The sequence below is a fragment of the Podarcis pityusensis genome (genome assembly GCF_964106645.2).
Source record: "Podarcis pityusensis genome assembly, chromosome: 14".
NCBI classification, from domain to species: Eukaryota; Metazoa; Chordata; class Lepidosauria; order Squamata; family Lacertidae; genus Podarcis; species Podarcis pityusensis.
The window spans coordinates 27,321,868-27,339,899 of NC_138039.1; the positions used below are offsets into that span (position 1 = coordinate 27,321,868).

Sequence of the window (18,032 nt, forward strand, 5' to 3'; positions counted from 1 at the left end):
TTTGCTTTTAGCATTTAGAGCCCTAAACAACTTGGGACCCAGTTACCCCCCCCCCCCCAAATATATCCGAGAGTAACATCACTCCTCAAGAGGCCATTGCTAAGAGGGAGCATTTGGGACTCTGCCAATTGCTGGGAACCACAGCCTTGCTCTTGTGCTGAGGTCCTGCTTGCTCGTTTCCCATCTGGTTGGCCGCTGTGAAAGTAGGGTACAGGACTAAATGGGCCATCGGCCTGATCCAGCAATATCCTGTTTTGGAGATCGGAGACATTAAAAACAGTCTTCTCCAAAACTGTGATCCAGCTAGTTTTCAAAATAATAACTACAGTTGTCCTCATTGTCTTTGGTTTTACAGAGCTTGTAAATTTTTGGATTTTATATTTCATCTTATTTTACTGCACGCTACTTTGGATATTTATTTCCAGGCTTTGAAGCTGCTTTGCAATTAAAAAAACAGAGAGGGGAGGGGCCATGGCCCAACGTAGCCCTAACTGCTCCCCGCACCCAACTTCCTTGCATGGGGCTCTGGTCGCGCGTGTTGGTGGCCGGAGAGGAGCTCCTGGAGTCGTGCAGAGCTCAGGCTGGGCGGGGGGGCGGGGGCGGGAGGAATGGAAGACAGCGGCCACCTTACCTCTTCTCCGTAGCTTCACCTCGACTGAGTGCGCAAGCGCAACTCAGGGGGAATGCGCGTGCTCAGTAAATGCCTACGCCCTCACTTAGCCCGCTTTCTGGGCGCTGCACAGATTGCAGCAGCCGCAGCAGCAGCAGAACAGGCGGTGAGGGTCTTTTGCAGCAGCACCCCCCATCACCGCTTTGTGAATGAAGACTTGGCTCCGGAAAAGTGCTTTTGAACGATCAGCCTGAGGCTGGAGCAGAGCTTTGTTAAAGTCCAGTAGTGAGGCGGCCAGAAATTCAACAGGTGCAGCTCCTCCCCAACACACACTTTGGAGTGCCTTATGTCACCCAGCTGCCAAAACCATATTTCATTTTATTTAAAAAGTTCAGTTTCCAGAGAAAGTAAACAAAGTAACTTGAATACTTATTTCATGCCCAGAACATGTCAAGTAATTGAGACTGTGGGTTCCTCTGAGGAAGCGCAGAGTTGCATTTCGCCTCTTCTGCAGGATACAGTGCCTGTGCAGCAGCAGAGGATGGCAAGTGTGGCAGGAAGATTCAAGAACAATCAAGGAAACATTTCAGTGTAGTGTAGTATCAAAATGCTTTATTTGCAGAATACTGTTTGAATTTTTTTTCCAAAATCAAGCACAGCTAGGTGTTCTTTCTGTTTTCCAATGTATGTCTTATTAATACAAAATTGAGTATGGTGCAAGCAAATTTTTATTCTGAAAGTGTGGCCCAGATAAAGTTTGAGAACAACTGCTTTAAGGACTGTCATGTCATATGCATTATGCCCCTGGCTTAGCCTCTTTTGCCATTCAAAATAGATTTTTTTAACATTAAAAACCCTCCTCCTACAAATTTGCTAAGTTCTAATGTAGAGCACTGGTGGGTGTGGGGAGTGGCAGGATTCCACAATGATATGTTTTTACCCCCACCCCCCACCCCAATGGCAACAGGGTCCTCCTGCCTTCAGATCCTCTCTCTGCTTGCTCAGCACTTGAAAGCTGGCAGGGCACAAACTTGTGTTTATCATCCAAGGTGGCCTTCTTAGAAACTGCTGCTGGGGTCGTCCTGCCTGAACATCCTTCTAGTTTCCCCTGTGCCATAACTACCTTGCTTTATATCAAACCAATTTCATGCCAGCCGCCTTGCACACACTCTCTACAACACAGACCACAGAGAGAGCAAGGCAAGCACTAACATGGCTGAAACACATTCAACACATACTTGCACACTGAAGAGGACATTCGTTTTAAAAACACCAACTTGGCAGCACACCCTGCCTGTCCCCCCTCAACCCCCTTTCTTCTGTAGCCTATGTATTTCGTTCTAATATTTCCCCCTCCTCCACCACCACCAGGAAACACCAGAAAGTTTATTTATGCTCCAAGAGGTGTACTGATGATTACTTCCCAGCTTCACAGGCCAAAATCAGGAGGGTTTGCCATGCATGTCAGCAGGTCTGGCTCCTGTGCTGATAAAAGCAGCAAGACATGGGCGATGGAGAGGAGAAGCATTCAGTCGGGAAGTGGCACAGCCTCCTGTTATGCCAAGGCACAGGAGGAGGCCAGGGGTCTTCCCGAGCAGCTAGGGACCGTCACTTGTGCAAATCAGGAGAGGGCAGAGACTGCAAACCAGGCTCCCTTCTTGTTTTGATTTTTTTCCTGGTGGGGCTCCTGCACCCTAAAGAGCTCCACAAGGTATAGGCACATTGCTATTTCCAGAATGGGAAGGAAGCACACAGGTAAAGATCTGCCTGTGAATTTCACCTGCCCTGCATCAGGTTAAAGAAGATGCCATCTTGGTTGAGAGTCCCAGAGGATCTGCGCTCTCTGTTGCCTTGCTGCCTGTCTCCATCTGGCTCAGGAGGGTGGGGGTCCTGACTGACTCCAGCTACAACAGCTGAGGCTGCTGGGAAGGTGTAGGGTATGCATCATGGCTTTTGGGAGAGGCTTGGGGAGTAGTGGCTGGTTCCCGCCCCCACCTACAGCTGCGAGATGGCATGACAACACCCCCACCCCGCAGCATTAATGTGGAGAAGCAGCTGGGACACCGTCCTGGGGTCCTTGCAGCACCAACAAGCATTCCCCTCTGCCCCATTGCCTCACAGAGCTCTAGGGCACCTCTTTGGGGGCTCTTTCACCAAAGCGTTCTTTCCCAAGCCGTAAATCACTTTACTGAATATCTAACTTGATTTATGTTCAACTATTCCTTTCTTTCAACTTTTTTAAAAAAAAAAACGCATATATTTAAAAAGGCATCTTGGTTGACAATTAAAAGAAATCCTAGCTCCAGGCCTGGAATGCTAAGGGACCATGGAATCAGTTGAATCAGCTCTTGTAGATGGGCACCCTTAGAGTAAAAGCATGTGAGGGGGGTTGATACTATAGTTGCCCCCTCCCCAACCATCTGCTTGGTCCGTTCCACAAGTTTCAAGACACTTCCGGGATTCTTATTCCGGCCATCTTTGTTCCCAGGAAAGCGATGGCTCAGGCCTGTTCTTCCTTCAGCCACTGGAGCAGCTGAGGCACGTAGTAGGTGATGATGATATCAGCCCCTGGAAAGAGAAGAGTTTCCTTCCTTAAAAAAAGGACCCACAGTTTATTTGCAAATGCCTTCCCTCAGTTTATTCTGCTTGCCTCCCAAAGGTCTGAGGGCAGCCCCTCTTAATTCATCTGCTTTTAGTCTCTTTCATCGCTTCTCTCCATCCTCCTCATGCTGCTTGTGGAAATCCAATGAAGCTGAAAGTTGGGAGATTGGGGACAGATAAGAGAAAGCGCTTCATAGCGCAAGGCAGGGCTAAACTCTGGAACGCGCTCCCCCAGGAGCCAAATTGGGTGGCTTTAAGAGAGGATCAAAAAAGTTGTGGAGGAGAAGGCGATCTATCAGTGGCTGTAGCCACAATGGCTATGCTCTGCGAGAAACCACAGGAGGAGAGAGTGGCTGCTGTGCTTGGGTCCTGCTCGCGGGTTTTTGCAGTATTTGCAGAATACTGTATGAATCTCCCCCCCTCAAGCTTATAAATTCAGAGCATTTGTGGATGATGCGGTTTTGCTTTCGGAAAATCCGATGGGGAGCCCATTTTCTCCACTTGCTCCTGAAGGGGCTCTGTGGCACCAGGGAGCACCAAGTGACTGGAGGTGGCTGTGCGTCGCCCCAGGATTGGGGCAGCATGTCTATGAGTCCCACCTGCTGCAGGGACAGGGGCAGTCCCACGAGGGGCAAAATTGCTGCTGCACAGGCCGTGTTGTGCTTGTGGGCGTCCCACCGAGCAGGCATGTGGTTGGATCAAGGATGAACCTTTGGCCTGATCCAGCTGCAGAGCCCTTCCTATTGTCAGTTTTGCATTTTGTGGTACAGAAAGTATTGGTTTACAGTGTAGAGATCTTTCCTATTCCAATTGATTCAAGAGGGTTCTGCAAGCTTCTCTGTGTGATACAAGCTGGAAGTTTCTAGCTAACAAGCAAGCTTCTATTCTGCCTACAAACAGGAAGAAGGTTCCTGATGTTTGGGTTATTTCTTCAGAGAAGCTGAGCAGCTGGTTTAAACTGGTTCTGTTAACTCTTTCACTCAAGGTCATGCTGACTATAATAATAAGGCCAGAAGGAGCCTGGGTTTCATTATCTGTCTCTCTTTCCTTCTGGTATGGTGTTCTGTATATGGTATGCTAAGTATTAAGGTCTTTTGTAAGTTTAAGTTAAGTCTGCTGCAACTGGATTTCTTATGGACCGTGCCGAAGATGTATGGATTTGTGACCGTTATGCTCATTTGCCTTCAGTAGCAAACTCTGCTGGAATAAGTTCTTTGCCTCTGAGTTATTTGGAATCCTGCAACATGTTTTAAGTTTTCACTCTGCTTACTGTACATTGCGGTCTGCTCTGGATCAATATGGAGCAGAAACAATGGAACCCATCTGCCCAGCATTCCTGATTTCAGTACGTACTGTAACCCCATCTGATGGAAAGCACTTAAGGGCATCCCATGGAAGGTTTCAAGACCTGGGAGGGAGGCCAGGGAAAGTTCCCCTTTTGCCACAGGGCAGCCCCCTCCACCCCCACCTACTCCCCTTCCTCTCTCACCTGCTCTTCTGAATGCGGCCATGGCCTCCATCACCACAGCCTTCAGGTCAAAGGCCCCAGCTTGCGCTCCGTGCCACAACATGGCAAACTCTCCAGAGACGTGGTAGACGGCCAGCGGGTGGCTGGGATGCTGTAAAGACACAGGTGCACATCAGCCGAGACAGATGCCTTTCCCCTTTGCTCAGCCAAGATGCTGCCAAGGCCCACCCAGTGGGGGCGGGGGTCTCCCCTCCCACCCATTCTGGGGAGCAGGGAGCTTACCTTTTCCTTCACCTCCCGCACGAGATCAAGGTAAGGCATTCCGGGCTTGACCATCAGCATGTCTGCTCCCTCCCGCACGTCTCGGTCCTGGCAGGGGATGGCCACGTACAGAGAAAAAGCACACAGCAGAGGGAGTTGGGAAAGGGAAACCGAAATGATCGAGGGGTCGAGCTATCAACAGGTTGCAGTGTTGGGGACTTCTGAGTTTCGAGCAAAGGCAAGGAAGATGCAACATGACAGAATTTTACAAAACTGTACCTGGCCTGGGAAAAGCTCCTTTTGCGTTTCCAAATAAGGCAGTTTCTTCCCCATGCCCCATGCTTCATATTACGTTTAGGATTAGAATATGTTGAATTGGAAAGTAAGCTTATTTGGCTACATTTCAAGGATGCCGATCTAGCTCATTCCTGTATGTTCACGGTTCATTCCAGCCCTGCATACAAGCTATACATTTAAATCACATGACTTAAAAGCACATGGCTTTAAGGAGGATAGACAAGCTGGAGCATGTGAAGAGGAGGGCAACCAAAATGAACAAGGGTCTGGAAACCAAGCCTACTGAGGGGTGGTGGTGGGAGCTGGCGATGTTTAGCCTGGTAAAGAGGAGTCTGAGAAGAGATACGAGAGCCACCTTCAAATATCTGAAGGGCCATCACATGGAAAACGGAGCTAGCTTGTTTTCTGCTGCCCCAGAAGGTAGGGCCTGAACCAATGGGTTCAAATAACAAGAAAGGAGCTTCTTATGGAGAAAAAACAGAGCTGTTTAACAGCTGAATTGACAGTCTTGGAAGGTGATGGGCTCTCCTTCACAGGTGGTTTTTAAGCAGAGGTTGGACGGCCATCTGCATTGCAGGGGGTTAGATGAGATGGTACCAGTTCCTGGAAACCAGTGAGGGGAGAGGGCTCTTGTGCTTGGATCCTGCTTGCAGGTTTTCGCACAGGTACCTGGTTGGCCCCTGTGAGAACAGGGTGCTGGGGTACAGGGCCCACTGGCCTCATCCAGCAGGCTCTTCTTATGCTATGGCAGACAGACATAAGGAGGGAGAATGGAGGCCAACTGCTTCAAACCAGGCCAGACCCTGGAGCCATCCGTGCTGGGGCTCTGACCCAGGCCAGCTTCGGGGACTACAGTCCAACAAGCTTTTTATTTGCTACCGTTTGATCACAGGGGTGGGAGAGAGGCCACAGGAGAAGAAAGCCAAGCCGCTGCCCTCCAAAGCGGATTCTGCACGCAGATCAAGCTGCCCAAGGGTGGCTCGCTCTGGCTGCCTTCCAGGCGCTCTCTGGGGGAACTTCGGTCGAACCTGGGACTTCGTAACAGGTCAAGAGTGCAGCCCGCCACCGAGGCAGGAGCCAGGGACAGGCCATTTTGGAGCCCGGCGAGAGCCTGGTTTTGCAGCAGCACCTCGAGGCGGGGTGGGGGTGGCCTGTTCCTGAGGAACTGGGGCAGAGCAAGGAGGAAAGAAGGACGCGCAGAGAGGCCTGGAGGTCGCTGGAGCCAAGGTAGAGCCCCCTAAGCAGCAGGCTCAGCCTTAATCCCTGTTTCTCAGACGCACTAAATCCACTAAGAGGATCGCTGTGTTGAGTTGAAGGGAAGACTGGGTTCATCCCACCAGCAGCCTCCTTCTCCTCTTCCACCCCCAGTAGTGCCTTCCCCCCGGTGTTCACAGCTGGAAGCTAGGACGGTAAGAATCACAAAGCTGTAGAGTCTTTAGGGCCCCCCCCCCCCCCGAGGTTCATCTAGTCCAACCCCCTGAAATAAAGGAATCACAGCTAGTGGTTTTGCACAGAATTGCACAATGGGAAGTGGAAAGGTCCCCAAAGGGTCACCGAGTCAAACCCTGTGCAACGGCCACCCAACCTCTGCTTAAAAACTTCCAAGGAAAGAAAAGAGTTTGGATTTGATATCCCGCTTTATCACTACCCGAAGGAGTCTCAAAGAGGCTAACTATCTCCTTTCCCTTCCTCCCCCACAACAAACACTCTGTGAGGTGAGTGAGGCTGAGAGACTTCAGAGAAGTGTGACTAGCCCAAGGTCACCCAGCAGCTGCATGTGGAGGAGCAGAGACGCAAACCCGGTTCCCCAGATTATGAGTCCATCGCTCTTAACCACTACACCACGCTGGCTCTCGAAGGAAGAAGCATCCGGCTCCTCCTGAGGGGGTCTGTTCCCTCTTTCAGGGAATGGAGGGGGGGTGACTCACCACAGCCCGTAAGGCCAAGCCCCGCGACCCCGGAGGGAGCTGGTAACACCGCCGGTCTCCAAAAGCAGGCTTGGACTGGGCTGCATCTCTGCGTGGAACCAGAAAGAAGGACAAAAAGGGATCGAGCCTGTGAAATCACCCATGAGACCTCCAAGTAGTGATTGTGGGCAGCCCTTGGTCTACCAGGTGTACACTGAAACACACCTCCCATTAGCCCCAGAAAGAACAGCCTAGGCCAGGGCAGGTGGGACTTGCAGCCCAGCAACACCTGCTGGGCCACAAACCCCTGCAATTTGCCCTCCCCTCCCCTCCCAAGGGCTGATACAGCGTATGTCGCCTCACCTCAAAATGGATATTGCAGATCTGGAGAAGGCTTGAGAAAAGGGTCAGCCAAAACAATCAAGGGGATGAAGCGCCTCCCCTAAGAGGAAAGGCCGCAGCCTTTGGGACTTTTTAGTTCAGAGAAAAAACAGGAAAGAGGTGACATGGCAGAACTTTGCAATTCCAGGCCTGGTGTGGACAGAGGGAGGTTATTTCTCCCTCTCTCCTTGAGCTGGAACGGGTGGACATCCAGCGAAGCTGAACACTGGAAGATTCAGGATGGAAAAAGGAAAGTTCCGTTGTTAATCTATGGAACTCCCTCCCGCAGGAGGCAGCCAGGGCCACCAACACGGACAGCTTTAAAAGAGGATTAGACAAATTCATGGAGGAGGAGGCTGCTAATGGCTACTAGCTCGGGCTCCGTAGCTGGAGGCAGCCATGCTTCTGAATCCAAGTTTCTGGAAACCATGGGTAGGGAGTATGCCCTGGTGTTCAAATCCTGTCTGTGGGTTTCAGTCACTGTGAGAACAGGATGCTGGACTAGATGGGCCACTGGCCTGACCCAGCCTCACGGCTCTTCTCATTTTCTCACCTGAAGGGGCCGTAGAAGCAGGAAGCAAACTTAGCGCTGTAGCTCAGGACAGAAACCTGCAGCCGACAAGGAGGAAAGGTGAGGGAGGTTTGCTGTCTAAAGGGCTTTTTAAAAAAACCCACACAGGATCTCCTGCCCCCTGCCTGCCAGGCCCCTCACAATCTCTCCTGAGGAGGCACAGGGAGGGAATCGCATCCATTCCCCTCCACCCCTAATCTGTGGCCCTGCAGGCCCATCGAGGTAAGTCGTTGCCATGGCAACCTCAGAGGGCCTCCGGTCGGCCTAGTAAAGGCACCACGACCCTTGAGGGCTCTGTGAGAAGGTCTGCCAAGGGAGGGTGTGGGCTCGTTCCCGGCTCACCTTGTTGCCCAAGTCGTTGGAGACCAAGGCCTGCTTGATGGCGCCAATGCGCCCGTCCATCATGTCCGAGGGGGCCACGATATGGCATCCTGGAGGAGGAAGATGGGTGGTGGCTCAGGGGACCTGAGGGTGGACCACTGCCAGGGACGGGCTGGCAAAGAGGAGTGGTGGGAGGCACCAGCCAGGGAACCCCCCGAGGGAACCCCCAGAGGAGGAAGGCTCAGAGCCGGGGGATTGGTGGTGGGACACAGAGGAGAGGTTGGAGGGAGAAGATTTGTGGGAGAAGGTGACAGATGCTGAGGGGGAAACAGGGTTTGGTGAGCAGGGAGAGATGGTGACACGGAGCAGTTCAGACTCTGAGGCTGAAGCAGAGGAGGGGGGTCAACAGGTTGCTGAAGAACCCGGGTAGTCTCCCTCTCCTGCTACAGCAAGCTCCCCTCCCGCTGGTCTCCAATAGCATGCAGGAGGGCAGAACAGAGGCCAGAGGTGTGCAAACACAGTCTGAGATGCTTGAGAGATTTCTGGGAGAGGAGGAGCATTAAGGTCGGTAGAAGGCAGGGCCCTTCAGTCCTGACACCTGCTCTATAGGGGCAAGACCTGCTGGGAAAGGGTTGCTGTATGCCGTTTCCTAGAATAAAGAGTTAACTTCAATGGCATCAGAAATTCGCATCCTTTCTTGCTGACTTGCATCTGACTCCAGCCCTGATAGACTCCCCAGGAGCCCACCCACCACACAAAAGGAGCCACCCAGCCCAAGCAACCTCAGAGAAGCCATGCTCAATCAGGGCAAAGGCCTCTCTCCTCACCTAGCAACAGCCCCCAAACAGCTGCCATTCCGAGGTAGGCTGCCTCTGAACCTGGAGGTTCTGCTTAATGTCATAACCAAGAGTTGCCTCCCCTCAGAGTTTTGCCCTAACCCAACTTTTACACTCCCTCAGCTAAGCAGCCGCTGCCACTTCCTGCAGCAGAGAGACCTGTCTTCCAGTCTCATGTCCGTCTGGAGTGTCATTCCTGTGGCACCTGCGCAGTGCCGCTGATGGGGCTCGGCAGCCAACTGTGCTCTCACCTGCCTTGGCATAGGCCAGAGCTACCTCAGCCAGCCTCTGGCAGCTGGTCTCGTTCTGGAGGGTGCCATCTTCCCGAAGAATGCCTGAAAGGGCAAGGGCAGCAGTCAAGATTCTGGGGGTCCAATTTCTCCCTATTCCACCCCCTCAACACACACACAAACACACTGCCCCCCAAATTCCACTGGCGTTCCTGAGGACACTTGGAAGCAAACACCAGAAGCAAACCAGGAAAACAATTTTTCACCCATGCGTTGTTTAAAAAGTGTGCTGTAGTGACGTAATAGCAGCCATATTTCAAGAGAGATAAAAAGTGTGTGTGAGGAGGGGGGAGCCTTAGGAGATGCAGGCCTTACATCCCTTGCTTCCCTTACATCCCACAAAAAAAACCTGGAGACCCAGATTTGCGAAACCCTGATTTAATGCAATACACATGGCAGAATTTGAGGGGCAATCCCTCTCTCCTTGGCCCTGGGACAAGAAGTGGGGATCCTGCTCCTGCTCCCCTCCAGCAGCACTTACCACAGTGCCCGTGGGAGGTGTAAGGGCACAGGCAGACGTCGCAGGCGATCAGCAGCTCAGGGAACAAGGCACGGATCGTGGCAATGGCCTGGATCACAGGGGTGTCCTTGGCATCGGCCGCAGATCCACGCTCGTCCTGTGGCGGGGGGGGAGGGGTGGAGGGGCAGGCAGGAGGAAGGTGGTGAAACTGCAGCCGGCAAAATGTTAAGTGGGGCTGGATCTCAGCAGCCAGGTGCAGGATTTGTGGATGGAAGCTAATCTAATTGAACATATGACTGAAACTGCCAGGGTGCCTCCACCCCCTTTACCCACCTTGACGGCTCGGCTTGGGACCCCAAAAATCAGAATGCACTTCAGGCCATCAGCCACAAGGGGACGCAGCATCTCTTCCAGCCTGTTGACCCCATAACTGGGGGGGGGGGGGCGGGGGCAGAGAGAGAGAGAGAGAGAGAGACCAAAAGGAGATTGATGAACAAAGCAAAGTCCTCTGTCTGGTTCTCCCGTGGAGGCCAGGCAGCTGCCCAAACCCCATCCCCAAAAGAAGAGCATGAGGGCAGAAGCCCCCTCCACCCCAGTTATTTGCCTCCACCACCTGGCAGTTTTAAGGTATGCTGCCTCGGGACATAGATGTTCCACTTAGTTTTTTATCAGGCATGTCAGGTCAACAGGTAAGAGCACCCACTGCACCAGGGGGGCAACCAGATGGGAAGCCTGGCAAGCAGGATAGGATGGCATCCCTGGGCCCCTGTTCATTGCTCCCCGCTCCTCAGCCAGTGGCATCACTGGAACACAGCTCCTGAAGCTGCAAGATGTGTCATGGAGTGATTGAAAGCCCCATGCATTCTCTCTTCTTCTTCTTTTTGAAAATAGTTTGTATTAGGTTTTCAAAAAGATGAAACCGCAGAAGCAGAGAAGTTGTCTGTTGGCTTAAGCAGGCCGATTGCATTGCATTACACTGCTGTGCTTCTTCTCCCACTCAAGGCACATAGAACCACTATAGCAAATATCCCTTCCTCCTCAGGCCAGTGTCAGGTTTAGGGCAGTTCTCCCCATAAGCCAAGGGGGCGCAAAACCACACCATCAAAATAACAGTAATACCTATGTTTATAAGGGGACTTACTGAGGAGAAACGCAACTCTACCAAAAGGAATTATTGTATGAAAATAAGAAAGGGAAGGCACCATATTTTGTCCTCCCTCAGGGCACCAGATTACAAAAGTCCACCCCTGGTCAGACCAGCTACTTCCCTTGGAGAAACTTTCTCAGGTCAAAGCCACGGCCTCACAGAGCAGCAAAGGCTCCCAAGCCATGAGAAGGGCGGGCCGGGCACAGCACTCTGTCCCCCCAGCCCAATGAGTGGGCCAGGGCCTTGGGGTGGACCTTGTTATCTCTCATCTCCAAGCTGCAACTGCAACAAAAGAGCTTTTATCTCAGGAAGGCACAGTGGGGTGGAGGCAAGCATCAGCTTCTGGCTCTGCCCATTGGGAGCCCTTATCTCGCGGGGGCCAGAGAAGTCTGGGGCAAAGGCAGCTGGAAACATAAGCACATTCCTGCCCTTCCGCTGGAGTCTGAGCTGCATTGACTCAGGCAGGCAATATGGGGAAGAAAAAATGAATGGAGGTTTGTATACAGAAAGTGCCAACTTCAGCACCCCACCCACAGCACCTCCGCAATGGGGCTCTCGGGTAGGACTGGGGAGCTGCCTCCCCACCCGCTGCCCCCAGCTTCTCCCCAAGACCCTCTCAAGAATCGACAATGCTAGGCCAGGCAGATCCAGGGTTGGCTCAGCGTAAGGCAGTTCCTACATTTCGACGTGTTCACTCACCGGGCTTGACCAGGCAGGCTGGCAATGGGCTCCACAGCATCTGGGCTGTCCCTGAAAAAGTTAAATAGAAGAAGTGGGAGCTGGAGAGGATCCTGGCAGCAAGGTCGGGAGACCCAGTGCAGCCAGAGACAGGCTCAGCGCCAAGGGACATTCCTTTGCCGTCACCTGACAGTGCCATCGTTGCGGGAAGCCTGTAGCCCCCAGGAAAACAGAGGGCTGCCAACCTCCCCCCAAACCAGGAACAGGAGGTTTTCTAGGTTGGGAGGCTTTGTGCCCCAAGAGAAGGTGGGAATGCAGTTTGCTGAAAGGCAGAATAGAAGAGAACCCCAGGGATCAGTCAGAACTGTGGCTAATAGCCAGGGATCAGGAAGGGCCAAATTAAGCTGCTCCCCCTACCCCACCCTCCCGTCACAAGCTCACAAGGTGGCTGTAGGCAAGCCGTGGTCCCACAGCCCCTGATCACCCTACAAATATAGAGTTAAGGATACTGCCCTGTGGGATGACCAAATGCTAAAATTAATAGTTATTATTATTATTACTTATTAAATTTGTATTTCCCGCAGATCTCAGGGCGGTTCACAACACCAAATTGCAACACGAAAACACAAACTGCACGATAAAAATAAGAACAAAAGCAAACCAATAACCCCCTTCCACACAACAGATTTAAAAGGGCATCGGATGCCCGTCAGCCAAAGGCCTGGTTAAAGAGGAACGTTTTTGCCTGGCGCCTAAAGGTGTACCATGAAGGTGCCAGGCGGGAGTCAAGGACGTCAGAAAAGACCCAACTGGCTCAGACCCAGCAGGGCCCACCCCAGTTAGGAAACAGCCGAGAGACTCACGTCACAAAGATGGGGTAGATGAGGTTGGCTGCGCGGAAGCTAGCGGCCGTCGCCTGCCACAAGCGGAGGGTGGGGTGAAAATAGCCACTGTGCAAAAGGGACTCGGTCTGCATCTCGAGGTCTCGCCAGCCGCTGGGCCACGGGAGGAAAGGGTTCTGGAAAGCAGAGAGGCAGCGGCAGTTTTAGAGGGGTGACTGCTGCCGGGGGGGCCACTGCCCAGGCACCGCAGAGGACTCTGGGAGATGCCCCCTATGCATGCCCAACTCCTGGTGCAAGTGAAGGCCATGCAAAGAAATGAGAGCAACGTCAAGCAAGGGCAGCGCGCAACCCCACCCCACTGATCAGCCACAATTGATCTGAGTATGCCTGGTACTGGGTGCAAGGAAGGACAACTTAACTTAGAGGGAAATCTGAGGCCTGGCAGGGCACCTCTTTGCGTTGTAGGAGTCTACGCATCTGAATCCCAGCAGCTGGAAACTGCAGGAAGGGAGAGTGCAGCCCTTACACTCAGATCCCGCTTGTGGGTTTCCCATATGGCCTGCCAACTGTGAGAACAGGAGGCTGGACGAGTTGAGTCCCTTTGGGCCAGGCTCTTCTTATGGAACCTCCAGGTTCAGAGGCAGTCTATCTGGATTTATAAGGTTCTCAAGGCCCCCTGGTAGAACTGGATGCTGGGCTAGGTGGGGTCCTCTTCAGTCTGATCCAAAGAGCCTCCGGGATCTTCCTGTGTTCTCATGAAAGAGCATGCTTTAGGGATTAAAAGCCTGCTCCTTTCACTTTGAAGGGGTATTTGGATTTTTGTCGGCAGTTCTGAAAACGAGGAAGACAATCTCTCTCCTGGCACCCTGAAGCCTGGAAGAAGAGGCCACTTAATAATCTCTCATCTGAGGGTGGCAAATTCCTCCGCAGCAAGATGAAACGGGTTGGGTGGTGCAATTGGCCCACGCATGATATGAGGACAGGCAGGTTGCCAGAGGCAAGAGCAAAAAGGCAGCCAGGGCTCTAATCCCGGTGGAAGAGGGCTGTTTTGGGCTTCAGTTCAAGAGGCAGTTAAAGCCCAGCAGGTTTATCAGGCCAAAAGTCCACACAGCCCACCGGCCTCCTTTCCACACATCCGCCAACCAGGGGCTTCCAGGGAGCCCTAAGCAGGCCATAAAGGTAAAAAGTACTCAGAGATAGACTGTCCCTGAGCATGTAAGTCTCACTGAGCGCGTAGGTAACGGCAGATCTCCCCTCCTCTGTGCATTTCAAAGCCTCCTAAGGCAGTGGCCGTCACCAGGTATTGTGGCAAGGAGTTCTGTAAGCCACTATTGTGTTACATAAAAAAAAAGTCCTTTCTTTGGTTGCTTGGAACCAAGTCGGATCTGCTCAACCCTGAGTTTGAGCATCACAAGAGAGCTGATCTCACATTCAGCAGCTCTCTGCAGAAAAAGTTATAAAGGGAACGAGCCCAGGGGATTCAAACCCCCGTCCCATCCTGCCTGCTGACAACCTTGGGAGTCCAGTCGCCTTCTCTGAGCCTAACCTAACTCACAATTTAATGAGGACTAGGACTTGGGAGTGACCCGAGTTCAGATCCCGTTCCCTCTCCCAAAAGCCAGTCCTTAAGCTCCCTAGGTGACCTTGTTGTGTGGGGGAGTAGTTGCCTCTCTCAGCCTAACCCACCTCAAAGGCTGTTGTGAGAAGGCAATCCATAAGGGGAGGGGTGGAGGGAGGTTGAGCAAGCCTTGGACCTGGTGTATGAAACAATAAGGAAACAGAAGTGTTTGGTTATAGAAGCTGACCTCCCTTCCCAGGTAAAGTGGCAGGAGCAGATCTTTTATAAAACGAATGGAGCTTGAGCTGCAGGGCCCAGAATCCCAAAGGAGCCCCAGAAGCGACTTGAGTCCACATTGCTTTTAAAAACTGGGTCCAGCTGACCCGATTTGAGTCACATGACTCAAATCCATTCATTTCGGGTGGTATCTATTTCGACAATCCCAAAGTTTGGGAGTCAGTAGCACAGATGTCGTAAAGGCGGTAAGTTCGCCATTCTGCCGAAGAGCGCTTAAATTCTTTCTGCATATTGTCTCCAGAAAATAACTTTGCAACTATCAGGATGCGGAAAAGTAGAAAAAAGAATGGTAGAATCTTAGAATGGTCAAGTTGGAAGGGATCCGAGGGTCATCCAGCCCAACCCCCACAAGGCAGGAACTTTTTGCCCAACGTGGGGCTTGACAACTATAAGGCACTGGGCATTTTCATTCACCCCAGTGACTTGGGCGAGTGAGATAACCCAGAAGAGCCATTTTAATCAAAATCTAAGATGTAGTAGTTAATTTAAAAAAAAATAAAATATGCAGCGATCCGCCGTGGAACAACCCCATTGAAGGTCAGAGCGGAGACCTCATTGCTTAAGGGCTCCCCCAGCCCAGTTCGAGCTTCAGGGCCCCCCCTAGGTCCGATACGGCCCAGTGGGGCCGCGGGCCATTGCAGCCCGCAGCCACTTCCTTCCGCTTTCTGGAGCCCGAGGATCTGCCGGAGCAAAGCTCAGATCCAGCCCCCTCCCCCTGCCCGGAAGGTGATCCTCACCTGCTTCTTCTGCCGCGGCTCGCTCACGCGGGAGCAGTGTCAGCTGTTTTCCCGGCAGCCCTCGCGGGAATCCACTTCGTTTGCATAGCCCCGCCCCCAGAAAAACCTCAGCGCGTCAGCGAGCGAAGCAATACGCTCCTCCCCCGCTTGGGCGGCCACGCCTCCTGCTCGCAAATGCCAGTACTGGGTGGGTTCAATGGCGCGCCTGCGTTTTGGGGGGCACTGACTCCATCTGGCAACAAAGGTGTCAAATCCTTGGGGCCCTGGGTGCCCGATCACCCACAGATTTCGGTGCCAGGGCCATGCACGCTGCATGGTTGAGCGCAGTGAAGGTGTCTTTCTGGTGCTGTAGATTATTAATTCTGCGGTAAAGCTGTGAGAGACCCTCCTGTCATTCAACCCGCCTTTGCATCCCTGCCAGTCAGCGGATGAATGAAGGACAGAGCTAATGCCCAGTCTTTTGCCACCTGTTTGCCAGCCCAGCCAGCCTGGGATTCTGCAAGAGTTTTTAATTGCTGGTTTGTGACAAGTAGTAGCAGCAGCAGCAGCAGCAGCACGGTCTTTCAGCACATCCGACTCTGGTATTTGTTATTAACCTTCATGTTATGCCTCAAGCAAAGCAGAAAGCAGGGAAATTAGAATGCTGATCAAGAACGAACACACACATATATATTGAACAAAGCAACATAATAAAAATAATAGATCTACAAGTACAGTGGTACCTTGGTTTACAACCGTAATCCGTTCCGGAGGTCCGGTTGTAAACCAAAACAGGTTGTAACCCAAGGTGCACTTTCGCCAATGGGGCCTCCCCCCCCAAATCGGTTGTAATCCCAAAAAAACGGGTTGTGATCCAAAAAAAGGGACACGCACTTCTGGGTTTGACGTGGTTGTAATCCAAAACGGTTGTAAACCACAGTGGTTGCAAACAAGGTAAGGTAAAGGTAAAGGGACCCCTGACCATTAGGTCCAGTCATGACCGACTCTGGGGTTGCGGCGCTCATCTCGCTTTATTGGCCGAGGGAGCTGGTGTACAGCTTCTGGGTCATGTGGCCAGCATGACTAAGCTGCTTCTGGCAAACCAGAGCAGCGCACGGAAATGCAGTTTACCTTCCCGCCGGAGCAGTACCTATTTATCTACTAGCACTTTGACGTGCTTTTGAACTGCTAGGCTGGCAGGAGCTGGGACCGAACAACGGGAGCTCACCCCGTCACGGGGATTCGAATCGCCGACCTTCTGATCAGCAAGTCCTAGGCGCTGTGGTACCACTGTACAAAAGCAGTATATCTGAAAGGAGAGGGGGGGAGAGGGAAAAACAAACATGGTATTTGGGAGCAGTTACTGTGCTCCTAACAATGTGTTAAAAGTTACTTCTTAATCTTCCCATCTCAAGGGAAGGATAAGGGGTGGGGATGGGGGAGAAAGGAGTGGACCAATTCATGGAGGAGAAGGCTTTCAATGGCTGCTCGCCAGGATGGCTCTGCTCTGCTCTGCTGGAAACTGCAGGAGGGGAGAAGTGCTCCTGTGCTCAGGTCCTGCATCTGGTTGGCCACTGTGAGAACAGGATGCTGGACTTCATGTACCCCCTTGGACCTGAACCAGCAGCCAGGTTCATATTATGTTCCTATCAACTCACTAATTGGTTACTGTCAGAATAGGATGCTGGATTGGATAGGCCTTCGGACGGATCCTGCAGGGTTCACCACCACTACCTGCAAGCCTATCCAGTGGTACCTTGGTTGTCAAACTTAATCCGTTCCAGGAGTTCGTTTGACTCCCAGAACAGTTCAAAAACCAAGGCACAGCTTCCAATTGGCTGCAGGAGCTTCCTGCACTCAGTTGGAAGCCACAGAAGCCACACTGGACATTCGACTTATGAAAAACGTTCACAAACCGGAACACTCACTTCTGGGTTTGCGGCGTTTGGGAGTACCAAGGCATTTGACAACCGAGGTACGACTGTAGTGGGAGCATCCAGAATTCTGTTGGCTTGGTTTTCATAATGTGTAAACTGGCTCTTATCTCTGAGGCAGCACCCGAAATACAGTGGTACCTTGGGTTACAGATGCTTCAGTTACAGACTCTGCTAACCCAGAAATATTACCTTGGGTTAAGAACTTTGCTTCAGGATGAGAACAGAAATCGTGTGGCGGCAGCGCAGCAGCAGCGGGAAGCCCCATTAGCTAAAGTGGTACCTCAGGTTAAGAACAGTTTCAGGTTAAGAACGGACCTCCAGAATGAATTAAGTTCTTAACCCGAGGTACCACTGTATTTATCTGTACAAGAGGTGTGTGGGGGTGGGTGGGATATACATAGATAATAAGTTTTGGTTGTAGCCAGCTAGCTGGAGATGATATTGTTTTCTTGATATTCTCCCGTGGTTAGTGGAATAAGCTGCTACACCAAGCAAAGATGGCCAAACCTACAAAGCACTTGGTGATGTGCAGATTTGCAGCAGGATCTCCTTAAAAAGATCCCCATTGCCAGAGAGATGGTCGGAGGTCTCTTTGCAGAAAGAGGGTGTTTCTGTGCCATAGGAAATGTGCTAGAGCCCAGGCTTCGCTGCCATCTGTCCCTGCCCTTGGTTTGGCAAAGCAGAGAAGGGGTGGAGGGGAATCAGCTGTTTTCCTGGCACTGACCCCCCACCAAGCTCTGCTGCTCAACAACTTGCAACTAAAAAACCCCCCTCAAAGCAGCCTCCAGGTTTCCTGGGTAACCTGCCGCCAGAGGCTGATAAAGTTGTCATCAATTGACTGCCATGGATTACGC

General features: G+C 52.1%; 1 protein-coding gene across 1 annotated transcript; it reads right to left on the reverse strand.

Annotated features, from left to right (window-relative positions):
- Positions 1-1,200: 1,200 nt before the first annotated feature.
- ALAD (aminolevulinate dehydratase) lies at positions 1,201-15,354 on the reverse strand. The gene is made up of 12 exons (XM_080982237.1): positions 15,263-15,354; positions 12,692-12,846; positions 11,850-11,900; positions 10,337-10,433; positions 10,025-10,160; positions 9,505-9,588; positions 8,439-8,527; positions 8,079-8,134; positions 7,166-7,253; positions 4,962-5,048; positions 4,701-4,830; positions 1,201-3,178 (listed from the first exon to the last, which is right to left on the reverse strand). The coding sequence occupies exons 2-12, from the start codon at positions 12,802-12,804 to the stop codon at positions 3,111-3,113; spliced, it is 999 nt and encodes a 332-aa protein (XP_080838363.1). The 5' UTR covers positions 12,805-12,846; positions 15,263-15,354; the 3' UTR covers positions 1,201-3,110.
- Between the last annotated feature and the right edge of the window lie 2,678 nt (positions 15,355-18,032).

Bases quoted from the DNA above. Each gene is read 5' to 3' on its own strand.
- ALAD (XM_080982237.1), bottom strand. From the start codon at position 12,804: ATGCAGACCGAGTCCCTTTTGCACAGTGGCTATTTTCACCCCACCCTC. The intron at 9,589-10,024 runs GTAAGTGCTGCT...TTGCCCTTTCAG, and splicing joins CACCTCCCACGGGCACTGTG to GCATTCTTCGGGAAGATGGC. The intron at 8,528-9,504 runs GTGAGAGCACAG...TTCCTCCTCCAG, and splicing joins TCTGGCCTATGCCAAGGCAG to GATGCCATATCGTGGCCCCC.